The sequence below is a fragment of the Festucalex cinctus genome, chromosome 15 (genome assembly GCF_051991245.1).
Source record: "Festucalex cinctus isolate MCC-2025b chromosome 15, RoL_Fcin_1.0, whole genome shotgun sequence".
NCBI lineage: Eukaryota > Metazoa > Chordata > Actinopteri > Syngnathiformes > Syngnathidae > Festucalex > Festucalex cinctus.
Window position 1 is genome coordinate 19,955,074 of NC_135425.1, and position 16,026 is coordinate 19,971,099.

A 16,026-nucleotide genomic window follows, 5' to 3' on the forward strand; every position below is an offset into this window, starting at 1 on the left:
TCTGTTATTTGGTAGATTCGGTTTATATATAATTATTGAATGTAATATCACGTGAGTATTGGAAATGTAAAAATTTTCTATAATGACTGGCAGTGAATGAGTAAGGGTTATAACACTGCTACTATTTTAAACGTTCAAAATAAAAACAAAAACACTTGCATTTTATTACTGTATGACTTGTTTTCCGCTCTATTTGTCTTCCATGAATGCCTCCTTTTCTTTGGCTATCATTCCGGCACAAAAAGAGTTATAAATAGAGCGGCTGACATCTTATCACTGTACGAAGTGCCCTACATCACATGCACCAAGCTCATAGTACGTACTAGCAATGGTGACCTCGGGCGTGTGCACATAATGCACGCAAGCTTTTTCTTTTTTTTTTTTTTCAATTTAGCTCTTAGAGGCGAAGATGCAAAGCTTGCTGAAATGGGACCGTGATGGCCCGGCTAGCCGCTAGCACATCCACGTGCAGCACACTTAGCCTGGAAGGGAGATAAACACAATGATAGACAACATAGGGCAGGCTTTTGTAGGTTGATGATGTCACAACGTTTGAAGCGTGCATTACTGTATTGAAACCGAGTGAGGGTTTGTGTGTGTGTTTTTTTTCCTGGACCATGTGTGGTCCTGCCTGATAAACGAGGCCCACGTTTGGCACGGTGACAACGCATATCAGCACCCTTGGGGCGGCTGTGTGCGTGCTTTATGACAAGGACATAACCTTCTGGCGTGTGCGCGTGCATGTGAGCGCATGATGATTCAACAAGAGCAGTCAAACTCATCCTGACCTAAATCCCTTCAAACGGGGGTATTAACTCCACACGCGCACGTTCAGGTTTAGGTTACATGTAGTCCAGTTGACTACTACGCTGAGTAAACCAAGGCCTGCAGTAGCCCAGTTGGGCGAATATTTTTGTTTTCATCTCACTTATAGGAGACACTAACGCGGTCTTTTAGCCTCACAATTCTGCTAGCTCCCTCCCGCAACCTCAGCTAACCTTTGTGACCGCTCCTGGCTAGCTCCCTCACCAAAAAGTCTCACCGTGGCGTACACGTCAGAGTGATGTAATATCGGGAATCCCCCCGCTAGCCCTTCTTTTCTTAACCCCTCTTCACCAAGATGGCCTTTGAGTCAGCCTGAATCTCACCCAGCCATGCGTGAGCGTGTTATGCAATCATGCTAATATGGCCTGGCAGCGTCAATAGACTGAGGTTTTTGTTTTGTTTACAATGGAGCGGAAATATAGCAGAAATTGGGGTCCAAATCCACCTGTTTATTAAAGGGATACTTGACTCATTGAGACATTTTCAGCAGCAAAAAGTTCATATTGTGTCCAGGATTAATTTGATAATTTCATTGTTTTTCTTGTACAATTGATAACTTTTTAAAAACTAATTTTTCCATTTACTGTCGACTGAAGATGACATCACCTGTGCTGAGGAAGTAGGTAACAATCATGTGTGGCTCACCTGTTTTCTGGGTTTGGTCGTTACCTACTTCCGTCCGCACAGGTGACAGCATGTGGAAAATTTCGTATTTAAAGTAAAGTAAAAGTCTGATAATTTGTTTTTGTTTTCCAGACGTTTTGAGTCATATTTTCAACAAAAAAGTCGTATGTTTTTAAGATAAGTTGTAGGGATGGGCGAGTACGAATACAAGATATCGGTACTAGTGTATCGATGGCCGTCTGATATTGAGTATTTTTATGTAGCTTTGCATGCGTTTCCATTCCCAGCAACACAAATTGCACACAGTATGCAAACATACTCAGTAATATGGTTTACAAGTAATAATAAATAATAGATTTTATTTGTAATACACTTTACAAAAACAGTAACAAAAACATTGCTTGTAATATCAACTTTGTGAATATTTTGCCAACATGTTTTTAAAACAAAACAAAACAAAAAAACAAGCAGGGAAGCACGTCTTATTGCTACATTAACGGCTGCTCTTAGTCATTGAACATATTGCAACGATTTTGTTTTTTCAAAGCATGAGCCTTTTAGAGTCTAGGCCAAGACTTTGACTCATGAAAACAAGAACGGGGGACAACGAGGCAAAACTGCTGCATTGCGCTTTTGTTTTAAGGCTAAAAGGGTTTGGACGGAGCGGAGCGCGGCGTACATGTAAGGCAGCATGGACTGTGTAACTCAAAAAACAAAAATGTACTCTCCCAGCCTATAAATAAAAACACTCGTGCACAAAATCTGCATAATCATGGTAAATACTCAAAATCCAAACATAATAGCTCAATTGAAATCTGTGATTTCCTTTTTAGCACAGTGAGCCAGCTTGAAGGTAGAAAGGTTGTGGTTCAGTTTTTGAATGTCTCATTCAAAAATAATAATGTATCTTCACAGCAACAGAAAAGAGGAAGACCAAAAGGGCAATGAACCCTCTTTCACAGATTCATCAAAATGGCTGCACCCGAGCCACTTAATTGAATAACTCAAAAAGTGTGGTCAGTCCCTTTTTGACCCAAGGTTGGGTTATTTTTATCCCACTGATACTACCTCTCAGTGCAACAGGGACACGGGTGGGGGGAAGGCATAAAAACACTTTCTTTTCGGCGGTGTGAAAGGGGCAATAAGCGATCCTAATTGGGTTGTGTGCGGTCAGTATCTGGGTGGGATGACCACCACGGGGTCTCCCTCCTGAGGACGCCACATGAGCATCTGGGCGTCGTTGGCGTTGGGCTTGACCATGGCGTTGGGCGGGATGCTCTCGTTCTCGCCCAGGATCTGCGGCTGCTCCTGGCCCGCGGGCTCCAGCAGGACGGCCCGCTGACCCAGGGGCTTCTCCGGGTCCACGCGGATGCGCAGGCGCATCCGCCAGCGGACGGTCTGCAGGACCACCGTCTCGCCCGTGGCCCGGTTGATGGCCACCAGCCAGGTGGTGAAGCTCTGGTCGCGGCGGATGGCGGTCAGCTCGGCCACGTTGCTGTCGCTGACCGGCACGCCCCAGGTGATGCTGGGTTTGAAGTTGTCGTTCATGCTCACAGTGAACCTGCTGTCCTTCCGCGTAGGGCCCACGATGGTGTACGTCTCCGTGGTGTTCCCGTACCAGGGGTAGTTGACGCCGTCCGAGTCGCTGATGGCCTGGATGCTCCCGTTGCGGAGATCTGGGAGCTCCCAACTCGACCTGGAAGAGGGACAGAACCAGGTCAACTAAATGGCGTGCTTGAGTAAAAGCTGGATTGGCTCAAAGATCCCAAATGGTGGCCGCTGTCCTTATTTGCAGTTAGGTAAATAAACACTATCATTCTGTACTATACTAATGTATTTAAATTGTAATATACCAGTGACACTGTTTAATAATAATAATCCAAAAATGCATGGAAGAAAAAAAAGAAAAAGTAGCTGGACTAAGCAGCGGACGCCAGCAGCGAAGAGTTGTGTGAGCATCAGCCACATGACTTCCCGACCGCCCGGGCCTCACGTCCACGTTTGTGCCGCGGGGCCAGATTATCACGTCAGGCATGACAATTGCTCGCGTGTGGTGGGCACTTCACTATCCGTGTGCAATATGAAAACTCGTTTCATCCTCTCCAACACATGCCGGCCAAAACAAATACACCTTCGTTCCCCCTCCCTCTTTGTATTCATTCCGCCTTGGAAATATGAGTAAATGCATGAAATTGTTTGTGAGTTCAGATTTGAGAGGCTAATTTATAATAAACAGAACCTTGGCGACTCTTGATCACCACATAGCTCCGTCCCTGCAGGTACAGACATTGCTGATTGCAAAGTACAGCCTATGGGCTCCGATTAGCCCCCACTATACGCTTCAAATAAAGCTAATATGAAATATCGGCAAATGATGCCGTGTCTGTGTTCCTCTGGCCTGTTATGTTTAAATATGGCGGTCTTGTTTCAACTAATTAGCCTATACGGGGCTGCAACAAAAAATTCACAAAAAGGGAGTTGACTTCGCAAACATTGCAAGAAAGAGGATGTGGTGTACATTGCAGACTGTCTATTTATAGTGTCTCTGTGTATCTGTTACATCTACGTATGTTAAATGTACAAAAAAACAACAAAAGTACTGCGAAATAGCAATACCGCAAATTGAATACCCGTGACGTAGGGGGATTTACTGCATAGACAACCAAACATTTACACACTGACGTTAAAGTCTTCAATAAATCTAACATGTATGTTATTGCAACATTTGCCTTTATTCTTCTATTACAATTTTATTTCTGCAAAATTATTCCTTCCTAATATTACAAATTTATTCTCGTACTATGACTTAATTCTCAGAGGGGAAAAAAAACGGGCTGTTTTCTTGTATTATTGTAACTTTTTTTTTTTTGCATTATTACATGAAGTACTCTAGCAAAACTGCTACTTTATACTCACAATATAAAATTTTATTTCAATATTTTGACTTTATTCTTGTAAAATTAAGAGATTTTTTTTCCCCATGCAATATTATAGAAAAATAAGACTTTGCTCCAGCATGCTGTGAGTTAAAAACGTTTGTAATAATAGTTAACACATGAAGCATATGTGAATAACTCATATTATGTTTCCGCTCCAACTTTTAAATATCAATTATGGGTGAAATTTTATTCTTGACCACTAGATGGTGGCACCCTTTTTATTCTATGGTGTAAATTTTAAAGAAGTACGAAAACCCGGAAGTCATCAGATTTAAAACATCTGTAATCATCTGTAATCCTGTTTTCAAACTCTACAGAAAATGACGGCAGTTGGTTAATTTATTTTGTGAAATGTTTAAAAAAAAAAAAAAAAAAAAAAAAAAAAAAAAAGATTGTTTTAACACTTAGACTCTACCATACAATATTTTTGTGTTATCTCAATAAATGATACACATTTAATTAAAAGTGTTTGTATTATATGAGTGTTTAAAGACTTATGTTTGCGGCCTGGAAACATGTACCGGAAACATTGCAAATTGTGCAACGCCGACATGCCCTTTTGTAAAGTAGGCTACCTCTTCTGCGGTCATAGCCATGTTGTGCAAGAAGTGTGGACAAACAAAATTGATTACTATAATAATGATAGCAACAAAACAAATGAATTCATTTACCATTATTTCCATTGGGGGATTAGTTTTGACACATGCATCTCTATCGGGTGTGTGTATTTGTTGAGTGGGAGGAACATGTCTCTAATCTTGGACGTGCAGCGCTTAGCTGGGCCTGATGCAAACCGTGAAGATTTAAAAAAAAAAAAAAAAAAAAAGAAGAAGCATATTCTCATTTCTCAGCCCGCTTGTGGTCGCCCCATTCAGCATAGCAGAACACGGTTCACATCACTTTCAAGAGAGCACAAAATGGCGTCGACAACACCAATGAGCGCGTTTTAGTCACTGCAAACTGCAAGCACATAAGTGAAAATAGTGTGTGTATGTATATATATTATATATATATATATAGTGATCATTTGCCATGCACATGTAATAATTATTGCCTATTTCCAATGTGTTTTGAGATTCTCACAAATGACTGGGCGGGGCATGTTCTTGTGGAATTAAATCAAAAATAATGTAAAAAATTAATAATAAAAAATAAAATCGAAATTCAATTACAATTTCAATTATTACACTTTGTAATTACAAAATCAGCATAATAGCAAAAAATAAACTTAGACATTTTGCACATTTTTTAATTTTAAAATAATTCAATACATTTTGTTTCATCGATAAGGAACTTGCATAATTATAGTGTTTCAAAGAATTGTACTTGTCTTATTTTTTTTTACATTTAAACATTTTCTTGTTTTGTACCCAAAAATAAATGATCATCCTAATCGTGATTTCAGTTATTACCAAATATAATAATGTTTAATATTTTCTTCATAATCGAGCAGCCCTAGTGTACACAATATACGTTTTAAAATTTATAGTGTAATTTTATTTTTTATTTTTTTTCTCACTTTAAGGAAAGTACAATTCAATTTTGGAATATGTAATGCTGTTGAAAGCTAAAATTGGGCCCAAACAGCATTATATTCATAAGACTTAATAAGAGCACCACTGCCACCTACTGTAGTGGATGTGCACTTTACACTTTATTTCAATTCAATGATGATAACAATAAACGTGTTCCCTGGGGTCACTCCTGCCCAGCCCACTATTTGAGAAGAACTGAATTACACATATGATGAAATGAGGATGTGAAATTGCACGAGTCAGGTAAATGTTGCTTGTGTGCCTTTTTTTTTCTTTTTCTTTAATTTTTTTTAGAACATCTGTTAAAATCGACATTTTTGGGGAGCACTTTTTATGCAGGTTTATTGTGTTCATTTTCAGCAGGTTCATTGTGTCGTAACGTGCAAAATTTTACTAGTATATGATGAAATTGTTAACGTTTTTGTTAGTTCTATCCGAGCTTGGTTTACAAATACTAATATACTCGTAATAGTCTAACAAACAATACCTAAAGTGCTCTAAGTACAATCATAATGACAAACATTAAAATACAGTAATCTCTGTAAAGTTGCTGTCACGTTATTATGCATATTTTTAACGAAAAAGTTAAATACAACTGAACTGTACTGGGCTGTAATTCTTTGAAGTACCACAAGAGTGAGCTCGAGTATCAATGAGAGCATCATTGCCTTCGATGAACCTGTCGCAGTTGGGTCACAGTTCTGTGCCGGCCTGGTACTCTTGTAGTCCTACATCCAGCTGATAGGTGAATCGATTTCGGATACTCACATCCCCTTGCTGCCATAGGTGTTGTAGAACTCCATGTGGTTGCAGGCTTGGATCCACCCGACGGTCCACGTCTCGTTGGCGGCCACCGGCGGCACCAGCACCAGGGCCTGGGCTCGGAAGTACGGCGTGCGGTAGCGCAGGATGACGGCGGACGACTCGTCGATGCTGGTGGGGTTCGAGTCGATGGACGCGTTGACCTGCAGCACCGCCACGCCGTCGCGGAAGGTTTTGGGCTTGCACGCGATGCTCTGGAGGCAGCCCATGGCGCTCGCATCCGGGAGCCACTCGACGACGGTCCACAACAACACGATCCACGGGAGCGCCTGCGTGAGGGGGAGACGCATCTGGACGGCGGCACAAGTCACCGGCCGCTGGGTCGGAAATGGTAGAAGGAAACTTTTCCAACGCTTGCGCTCACGTTGCGTGGGACTTAAATGCAGGCTGCAACTAGAATAATAATCAGCAATTTGGAGACAATTTGAAGGAAAGGGAAAAAAAAAAAAAAAAAGTCTTCAAATCTGCAGCTGCCGGTGGTGTCCTGTTAATCCTCACTTGGGTCAGTCAAGTCATTAAAGGGCGGAAAAAAAATGAAACGTACCTTTTCTCATGTATGATGCTGATAACGCTGAAATATTCCCTTCATGCTACTCATTTCCAACGCAGAAAGAATAAGAAGCAACAGCAGCAGCTGCGCGTTCGCGACCAACACTCGCATCATCCACCTTGCCACCTATTTAAAATCTATCCTCCATCACGGTGGGAGGACAAAAAAGCGGTGTCAGCTGTCACAGAGCTGGAAAGAAGACAAGGGGGAGGAGGAAGCGTTTGAGTCCGAGTTGTCGTCGCAGCTCGGCGGCTTGAGCAGGTTCACCCGCTCGCTGGTCTCCCACTACTCAGCCAAGCCAGTCGCTGGCAAACCGCTTTATAATGAGCTTTCACGCGTCACTTCCGGGTGAGTGCTGGGCAGGCTGGGAAACGTAGGCACAAGCAAGCGCGTACTATCACGGATGCATTATTTGGTGCTTTTAACAACATTAAAAAGATGTTTTTCTTGTAAGGGGACCCCTAAATTCTCATAAAATTACAAAATATTTATAGTCAATGTAGACCACTTTCCTGTCTTGTTTTAAAACTAAACTAAATACAAACGTGTCTCCTCTTGGCTAATAAAATTAGTTTTTTTTTTTTTTCATGTAATGTCGCCACTTTATCTGCATAAAAATTATCAGTTATTTCTCGTAAATTTACTACTATATTTTGGTGTCGTCAAAAAAAACCATACACTCTCATTCTTGAGGAATTGTGTTTTATTTTTTCCGCATATAAATGCTATCATTTAATGTTTTTATTGTACTTTTTAATGAGTAATAGTTCCTGTCATGAGCCAAAGTATATTTTTTACCTGTACTTTAGTCGCAAGTAATTACGTGTCGTGACTTATTATTGTAACATAACTTAATTCTTGTAATCATTTCTGTATCATAAAATTGTAACTTTGACTTTTGTCTCTATCTCTTGTTGTATTACACGTTTATTGTCATTGTCATTATTGTTGTTTTGTTTGTTGTTTTTGTTTGTTTGTTTGTTTGTTTTACCACTAACGCCTCAAATATATACATCGTAATCTTTTTAAAACGACTTTTGTAATTATACATACATAAAATGATTTGATTTTTCTAATAAGTGCGCATCTGACCTAGAATCAACCGTTGCGTCGAATCGCTACGTCACTTGCGTAAAGAGGCGTCTTGACATGATTGTTGTTGCGCATTTTTGTTGCGCATACCCGGAAGTAAACAGTGTCGCTTTGCATGGTGCTGTTCGTGTGGAAGTGTAAAATGTCGCTCTCAGGTCGGATTACCTCCACGACGGACGAGCATGGCCACTGCACATTCCGCCCGCTCTAAATATATCTGTTAAGGGCACAGGAGGAAGGGAGGAAAGCGGGGGAAGGAGTTATTTTTAGCCATTTTCACCGCTGTATGTCGGTCTGAGAAGAGGTCCAAACAAAACATGCCCGGAACCAACGTGAGACCCAGAGCTCGGGAGCGGAACAACGCGCTGAACAGACCCGAGTTCATGTCGCTTAGTCAGCCGCTGAGAGGCGGTGGCCCCCCGGAGAGCCGCGGCGGCGGCGGCGGCGGAGCGGGACCGAGGCGCTCCGGTTCTGTCCGCAGCCAGGCGAGCCAGTCGGGCGAGGAAGCCGGCGAGGCGGCCCAGCAGCGGCTGCCCGAGGAGGACTGCATGCAGCTCAACCCGTCGTTCAAGGGCATCGCCAAGAGCTCGCTGCTCGCCATCGACATCAGCCTGTCCAAGCGCATGAGCGTGTGCGCGCACGCGTGGTCGTCGTGGGGCGGCTGGCGCTCCATGGTCAACCTGCTGGCGCTCACCGGACACGGCCTCACCTGGATCGTCGGCACCGTCGTGTGCCTCACGCGCAGCAACACGCTGGCCGGCCAGGAGGTCCTCGTCAACCTGCTGCTGGGTGAGTGACGCTCAACGAGCACTTGGAGGCTTGCGAAATTCCGGCAAAAGTTGGAAAGGACAGTGAGCTTGATAATATACGCATGTTTTGTGCGCATGCTCTTAAATTAAAACACCTGCATCTTGAACTGTCTGTCCCCAGTGAGATGAATGGCATTGCTTTTAATCCGTTCCAGTGGCCCCCCAAAAAATTCTACTGTGTTTTTAATAATTAAAACACTATAGGAATCAATAATAACATAAATCAAATGTCAAGGATTAAGTAAATTGTGCATCATAAAGCACAGACAAAGTCGCTCACCTCTAAACTACACTAATATTTTATTTTTTATTTTTTTACAGAGGATAACAAATACATTGTTTGTCTGTGTGTTGCTGCACCATTAATGTTCCAATATCTGTTGCTTCAGCCTTATAACTACCACAGCAAAATGTTCATATTTTTTGCTTAGTTTGTATTTTCCTCTGTTTTAATGCAAATTGAGGAAAATCTTTATATTGAATGAACGCTTCATTTACAACCATAATCACCGTAACAAACTCATATTTCCCTTCATCATCTAAACACATACTTTGTACTTTTGTATTGTGTTAGCCTCACATGTCATATTGTGCTGAATTTTGGGGAAATGTATATAAACTAAATATCGACCCAATTATTAAATTATTAACAAAAACAATTCTAATCATGAATAAGGTTCATGGATATTATGAATTTGAAAACACTGGAAATGTTTTTTTTTCGTACAGTAAATAGCTAAAAAATGGCTTACCTGTTTGTATTCCCAATTTTTTTAACATAGAGAAGGAAACTATAATTTAAAGGGTTTATTTATGTTTGAAACATGTAGTGTGTGAGCACCAACATAAAATACAGATGGGTTTCAGATTTGGGTGTAAAATTGTAAATGTTTATAAAGAAAGTGAATACCTACCTTGTGAATCTATACGTTTATATATGAAACACACGTAAAAAAAAATAATAATAAATAAAAATACATAGTGTAGATACTGTATATTATAGGAGTCTACCTAATCAAACTATTGTGTAGTACTAGTGAAGTTAACTCACATTTAATTTCACATTTGTGACCAGTGACCACTGCAAAAATTTCTTTTCACAGAACTATGAATACATTTTTTTTCAAAAATACTGCATTTTTTGTCATATAAGTTTTTTTTCCATATTTTTTGCCCTTACACTCGCAATATTTTGCCTTTTTTTCCCCCTGATATCATGCCGTAATTCTCACACAATTACAACTTCTTTTCTGTTGTATAATTTTGACTTGCTTTTCAAAATTTCAACAATTTTTTTTTTTGTAATATTACAACTTTATTACATTATCATTAAATTACTGAAGTTTCTCAAAATATTAAGACTTTAATAGTTTAGTCATGTATAACATTGTTTTGCCCTGTATGATTTCAAATATGTTCTACTAAAATCATGGTTCTTTTTCCATAAGATGATGAAATTATTTTCATAAAGTTTTGTATTCCCCCTCTAGTCTCCTGAGACTTATTTTTTGCATTTCAGCCTGCCTCTCTGAGTGCAATCATGATTTCTTCTCTCAACGTGGCCCAAATGTTCCTTTTGCAGTTTGGAGGCAAAAACAGATTAGTGAGGCGAGCGCTTGACAAATCTGCTGAATGGAGCAACACGGCGCTCTGATTGGAGGCCAATCTGTGCTTTTGCGCCGACACTCGGATTGTTATTTTTCGCCATTATCAAAGAAAAACGAAAATCTTAAGACGATTGTGTTCCGTATAAGACAACACACTCTTTATTATCCTCAACAACAAAATGACGACATGACTGTGAGAGGAGACCTTGACGTTCTCGTTCCCATGCTTATCACCTCCGCTGCTTTTGTTACTTAAACTAAACTATTAGGTCAGGCGGCGTTATTTTTACATGAATATGTTGCCGCTGCCGCTGTTTTTTTTTGTGAGACTGCACAGTAGGAAGCTTGTTTAAGGGCTCAAATCCACACAAGCAGCCGGGCACCAAAACTGCTGACAGAGCAGATTAACACCTTAAAAACATTTTTTATTTTTTTTTTTCCCACCCATAGTGAGTACTGTAATGGAAATCAAATTAATCTCTTCCAGGGTCAAGCTGTCACCATTGCAAAAACTTTATTAACTGGACAGACAATTTAAACATTCCTTACTGGCAGACAAGTGTTCAGATACATCATCTGTTGTAATAATACAAATTAATCTGACTTTTGAAGAACCTGTAAAGTGAATTCAGAGATTTGTTTCTAAATACATTATACAACATGTTTGAAGATAATTGCTAAACATGTGTAAAGACTGAGAACTATTGTGTAGATTTAGCATGAAATCATTTTTCAGATTTTTATTTTTTTTTGTGCCGAGTGATGCATTTCATCATCAGGCATAGGAGTGTGACGATATATCGATATCGCGATCAATCGTGATGCTTTGTCTCCCGATAGATTAGCGATACGCCTACACAAGTATCGCGATATTTTTAGTTAGTATACAGCCACTATAACGGCTCCATTGTTCATGACTTATTGAGCAATTTACTTGGCGGGCCACGAGGGGGAGTGTCTCATAAGAGTGGCAGAGAAATGGACGCAAGTCTTCAGGCAAAGAAGACTCATCAGCTTAGTTTATTATTATTATTATTATTATTATTATTATTATTATTATTGTTGTTGTTGTTATTATTGTTATTATTTTATTTATTTTTATATTTACAGTATTATATATATTCATATATTATATTATGTATTCATATTATATTTCTCCCATGCTAGTGGGAGAAATGCTAACATGTCAGACAGCTGATGGGTTACTTTCAAAATGGCCACGTGGTTATTAGTGCCTGTGCTATTTTGGTGCAGCTAAAAAAAGAAGCATCTGCGCTGTGCACTCAAAGCTAACGTTGCTAAGCTACATGTGCTGCATCGCCTCCATTTGTCCGGCTTGACTTTGTACAGTGACTGGTTGCACACTTTTACTTCCCTTTTCTAATTTTTACTTGAATACATGAAGTACTTTGACCCATTTTGTTGTTATGTACAGCATATACTTTCACTTTCATACACAAAGTACATACATAATACATCATAATAAAGTACATAAAAACATACATAAAGTACATAAAAAAAAATGTTTCGCTGCACATCTTACATTTAATACTTGTCATTCAGTGAATGATGCAACTTAAATGTATGAAATGATGTACATCATAATTTTACTTTAGTGCATAAAGTACATGAAATACTGTTAACGCATAAAGTATGCACAGTATTTTTTCTTCAATACATGAATTACAACATTGAATACATTTGTTTTTCTTGAATTGATTACTATATGGCAGCAGCAAATTTGATCAAAATTGTATTCTGCCAACATCAGAATCAACATTGGCCTAAAAGAAAACAAAAAAAAACAAACAAACAAAGAAAAACCCATCAGTTGGGAGCTAAATATTACTGCAGCTTATTACTAAGCTGTAGTTGTGACTGTCTTCTTGGTGTATTTATTATGTATGTATTATACTGCCCCCTGTTGGCCCAGGATTGCTATTGAATAAATGCATGACATCAATATTCAAATAGTTTTTGATTCAATGTATTATCTGTATATTTTAACAGTTCCATAGAGTGCTAGTTTGCTTATTTAGTTTTCTAGTTTATTATTTCTGTAAGTATATTATGGGGCTTTGAGATTCATGGCGTTTCCATTAATGAAATGATTTAAGTGTTTTGAGTGTACGCTAGTCCTAAAGTCACAAGTGAAATATTTGTTTACACCAGCGCTGATCGTGGACGTGCTGACGGTGGCGGGCGTGCAGCGGCTGGTGAAGCGCAAAGGACCGTGGGAGATCTCGCCGGGCTTCCTGGACCGCGTGGCCATGGACGCGTACGCCTTCCCGGCGGCGCACGCCAGCCGCGCCGCCATGGTGTCCAAGTTCCTGCTGTCTCACCTGGTCCTGGCCGTGCCCCTGCGCATCCTGCTGGTGCTGTGGGCCGTCCTGGTGGGCGTGTCGCGTGTGCTGCTGGGCAGGCACCATCTGACGGACGTGGTGTGCGGCTTCGCCCTGGGCCTCTTCCACTTCGGCCTGATGGAGACGGTGTGGCTGTCGTCCAACACGTGCCAGACTCTCATCTCCATCGGGACCCTCAGCTGGAGCCCCTTCTCCTGACTGCGCTTCTTTCCGCTATAGGACTTCGCCGCTCGCAGTTGTCACATTCTCAATGCAGGTTTGCATGAAAGGCCTTAAACACACACGTACTGCTGCTTTCATTTCGTACGAGATTTTTTTTTAATGTCTGCCAACATACTTTTGACAACATGAAGTGCCTCAATCACTTCAATATAGCTCCTTGACCCCAAGATGGCAGCAAAAAAACAAAAGAAAAAAACACTTTGGTGTAAATAATGAAGTTGCTCAACTCACTTCAAAAAAGTTTGATGGCACAAGTGCCACAAAATGGCATCCAAAAACGACTTGTATCAATCACCAACAACAACAAAAACGGGAAGCTCCTCAACTCACTTCAACATAGTTCGGTGGCAAAAATGTTTTAAAAAATGGCAGTCAAAAACTGCTTTTATCCAAAAAAAAAACAAAAAACTTGAAGCTCAACTCACTTCAACATAGTTTGATGGCAAAAATGCCACAAAATGGCAGCCAAAAACTACTTTTATAAAAAAAAAAAAACAGGAAGCCCTTCAACTCACTTCAACATAGTTCGGTGGAAAAAATGTTTTTAAAAAAATGGCAGTCAAAAACTGCTTTTATCCAAAAAAAAACAAAAAAAACTTGAAGCTCAACTCACTTCAACATAGTTTGATGGCAAAAATGCCACAAAATGTCAAGCCGTGCCTGTTATAAATAAATAAATAAATAAGAAAAAACTTGAAGCTCCTCAACTCGCTTCAACATAGTTTGACGGCAAAAATGCCACAAAATGGCAGCCAAAAACTACTTTTATAAAAAAAAAAAACAGGAAGCCCCTCAACTCACTTCAACATAGTTCGGTGGCAAAAATGTTTTAAAAAATGGCAGTCAAAAACTGCTTTTATCCAAAAAAAAAACAAAACTTGAAGCTCAACTCACTTCAACATAGTTTGATGGCAAAAATGCCACAAAATGTCAAGCCGTGCCTGTTATAAATAAATAAATAAGAAAAAACTTGAAGCTCCTCAACTCGCTTCAACATAGTTTGACGGCAAAAATGCCACAAAATGGCAGCCAAAACGACTTTTCTAACAATAAATACATAAAAAACAGGAAGCCCCTCAACTTACTTCAACATAGTTTGGTTGTCAAAAATGTTAAAAAAATAAAATAAAAAAAAAGTACTTTTATCCAAAAAAACACACACAAAAAACATTGACGCTCCTCAACTCACTCCAACAGAGTTTGATGACAAAATGGCAGCCAAAAATTACTTTTATATATATATTAAAAAAAAAATTAAAAAAAATCTTGACGATCCTCAACTCAGTTCAATATAGTTTGATGGCAAAAATGCCACAAAATGGCAGGCAAAAACTACATTTATCAAAGAAAAAAAAGAAAAAGCGAAGTTCCTCAACTCACTTCACATAGTTTGGTGACAAAAATGCCCCAAACGACTTTTGTCAGAAAAAAAATAATGCTCTGACAAAAATGACGCAAAATGGCAGCTAAAAACAACATTTATCAGAAAACATGAAGATCCACTACTCACTTCAACATAGTTTGATGGCAAGAATGCCACAAGATGGCAGCTAAAAACTACTACTGTCAAAAAAATGAACCCCCTCAACTCACTCAAAAAGAATTTGATGACAAAGGACGCTAAAAAATTGTCATCAAATTCTTTTTGAGTGAGTAGGTATCATAGTGACTGTGTGTTAGATATGTGCCTTTAAGAGGCGTGACTTGGTGTTAAGGGGCGTTAGCTGTGGAAAACAGCAGTTCCCGCATGAGTCTGATCATTGGTGATGTGTGTTTTACTGCACTCACCACTGTCATATCGACTGTGGCCCTCCTTTCCCATATGCAAGGATGTTATAGTAAGTACATTGTAACAAAATAAATAAATAAATATCGCTATCCTCTATGGAAAGGAAACAGTATGGAAATGAGGTTGTTTCGATTTTGAACCCTAGAAAATGATTGGAGTTTAAACTGTTTTTTTTCAGTAAACTTCACTTCATATTATATCGAAAATTATTTGATATTGACTTTTCTTTTATATCATTTTAATTTATTATATGCATCTGCATTGATAGTTTTCATAAACCTCCTCAGGTTCAGATTTATTTATTTTTGTTTCAGTCTGGCACCAATATTCCATTTCACTGTATGAAACACACACTCTGCTGTCTGAATCCTCTTCCAATCTGCTTTGTCATTCATCTTTTTCTTCAGTTTTATTCATGTTCCTTTATTTCAGTCATTCGTATTTGGCAATATTGTGCTCATGGACTAAAGGGCTGAATGAACTGTTAAAAACAAAGCTCCACAACTGGTGTGCCAGAATGCATGATAGCATAAAATATTTTTTGGAAACAATATTCTTTGTTTTCTGCTCTTTTTACAGCTGTATGTTAGCAAAACGGGCTGAAATAACGGCCGAAGTTTGTTCTGTACAGGTATGATGCGTTTTTACTGTTTTTCTCAGAGCCATCTCAATAAACAAAGATGCAGAAAAGTTGGTAGAAGGTGTTGTCGTTTCGATGCGGTGTCAGCATCGAAGCGAAGATGTTTCCTGTGTGGCGACATTCAGACACCCTGACAGGAAATGACGATGATGTAACAACAGAACAGAAAACTCACCACTCAGTTCACATTACACAGTCTGGTGCTAACA

The 16,026-nt window shown here is 39.5% G+C and overlaps 2 protein-coding genes across 3 annotated transcripts; one reads left to right on the forward strand and one right to left on the reverse strand.

The window, feature by feature from the left end:
- Positions 1 to 1,775: 1,775 nt before the first annotated feature.
- Positions 1,776 to 9,171, reverse strand: fam78ab (family with sequence similarity 78 member Ab). Of its 2 annotated transcripts, XM_077496653.1 has the most exons (3): positions 7,290 to 9,171; positions 6,692 to 7,014; positions 1,776 to 3,145 (listed from the first exon to the last, which is right to left on the reverse strand). In XM_077496653.1, the coding sequence occupies exons 2-3, from the start codon at positions 6,952 to 6,954 to the stop codon at positions 2,620 to 2,622; spliced, it is 789 nt and encodes a 262-aa protein (XP_077352779.1). In that variant the 5' UTR covers positions 6,955 to 7,014; positions 7,290 to 9,171; the 3' UTR covers positions 1,776 to 2,619. The 2 variants fall into 2 exon arrangements, with proteins under 2 accessions (XP_077352779.1, XP_077352778.1); XM_077496652.1 differs by having other exon boundaries at positions 6,692 to 9,170.
- LOC144001956 (inactive phospholipid phosphatase 7-like) lies at positions 8,485 to 15,871 on the forward strand. The gene is made up of 2 exons (XM_077496654.1): positions 8,485 to 9,176; positions 12,976 to 15,871. Exons 1-2 carry the CDS (start codon positions 8,705 to 8,707, stop codon positions 13,362 to 13,364), a joined length of 861 nt encoding a protein of 286 aa, XP_077352780.1. The 5' UTR covers positions 8,485 to 8,704; the 3' UTR covers positions 13,365 to 15,871.
- The last annotated feature ends 155 nt before the right edge of the window (positions 15,872 to 16,026 follow it).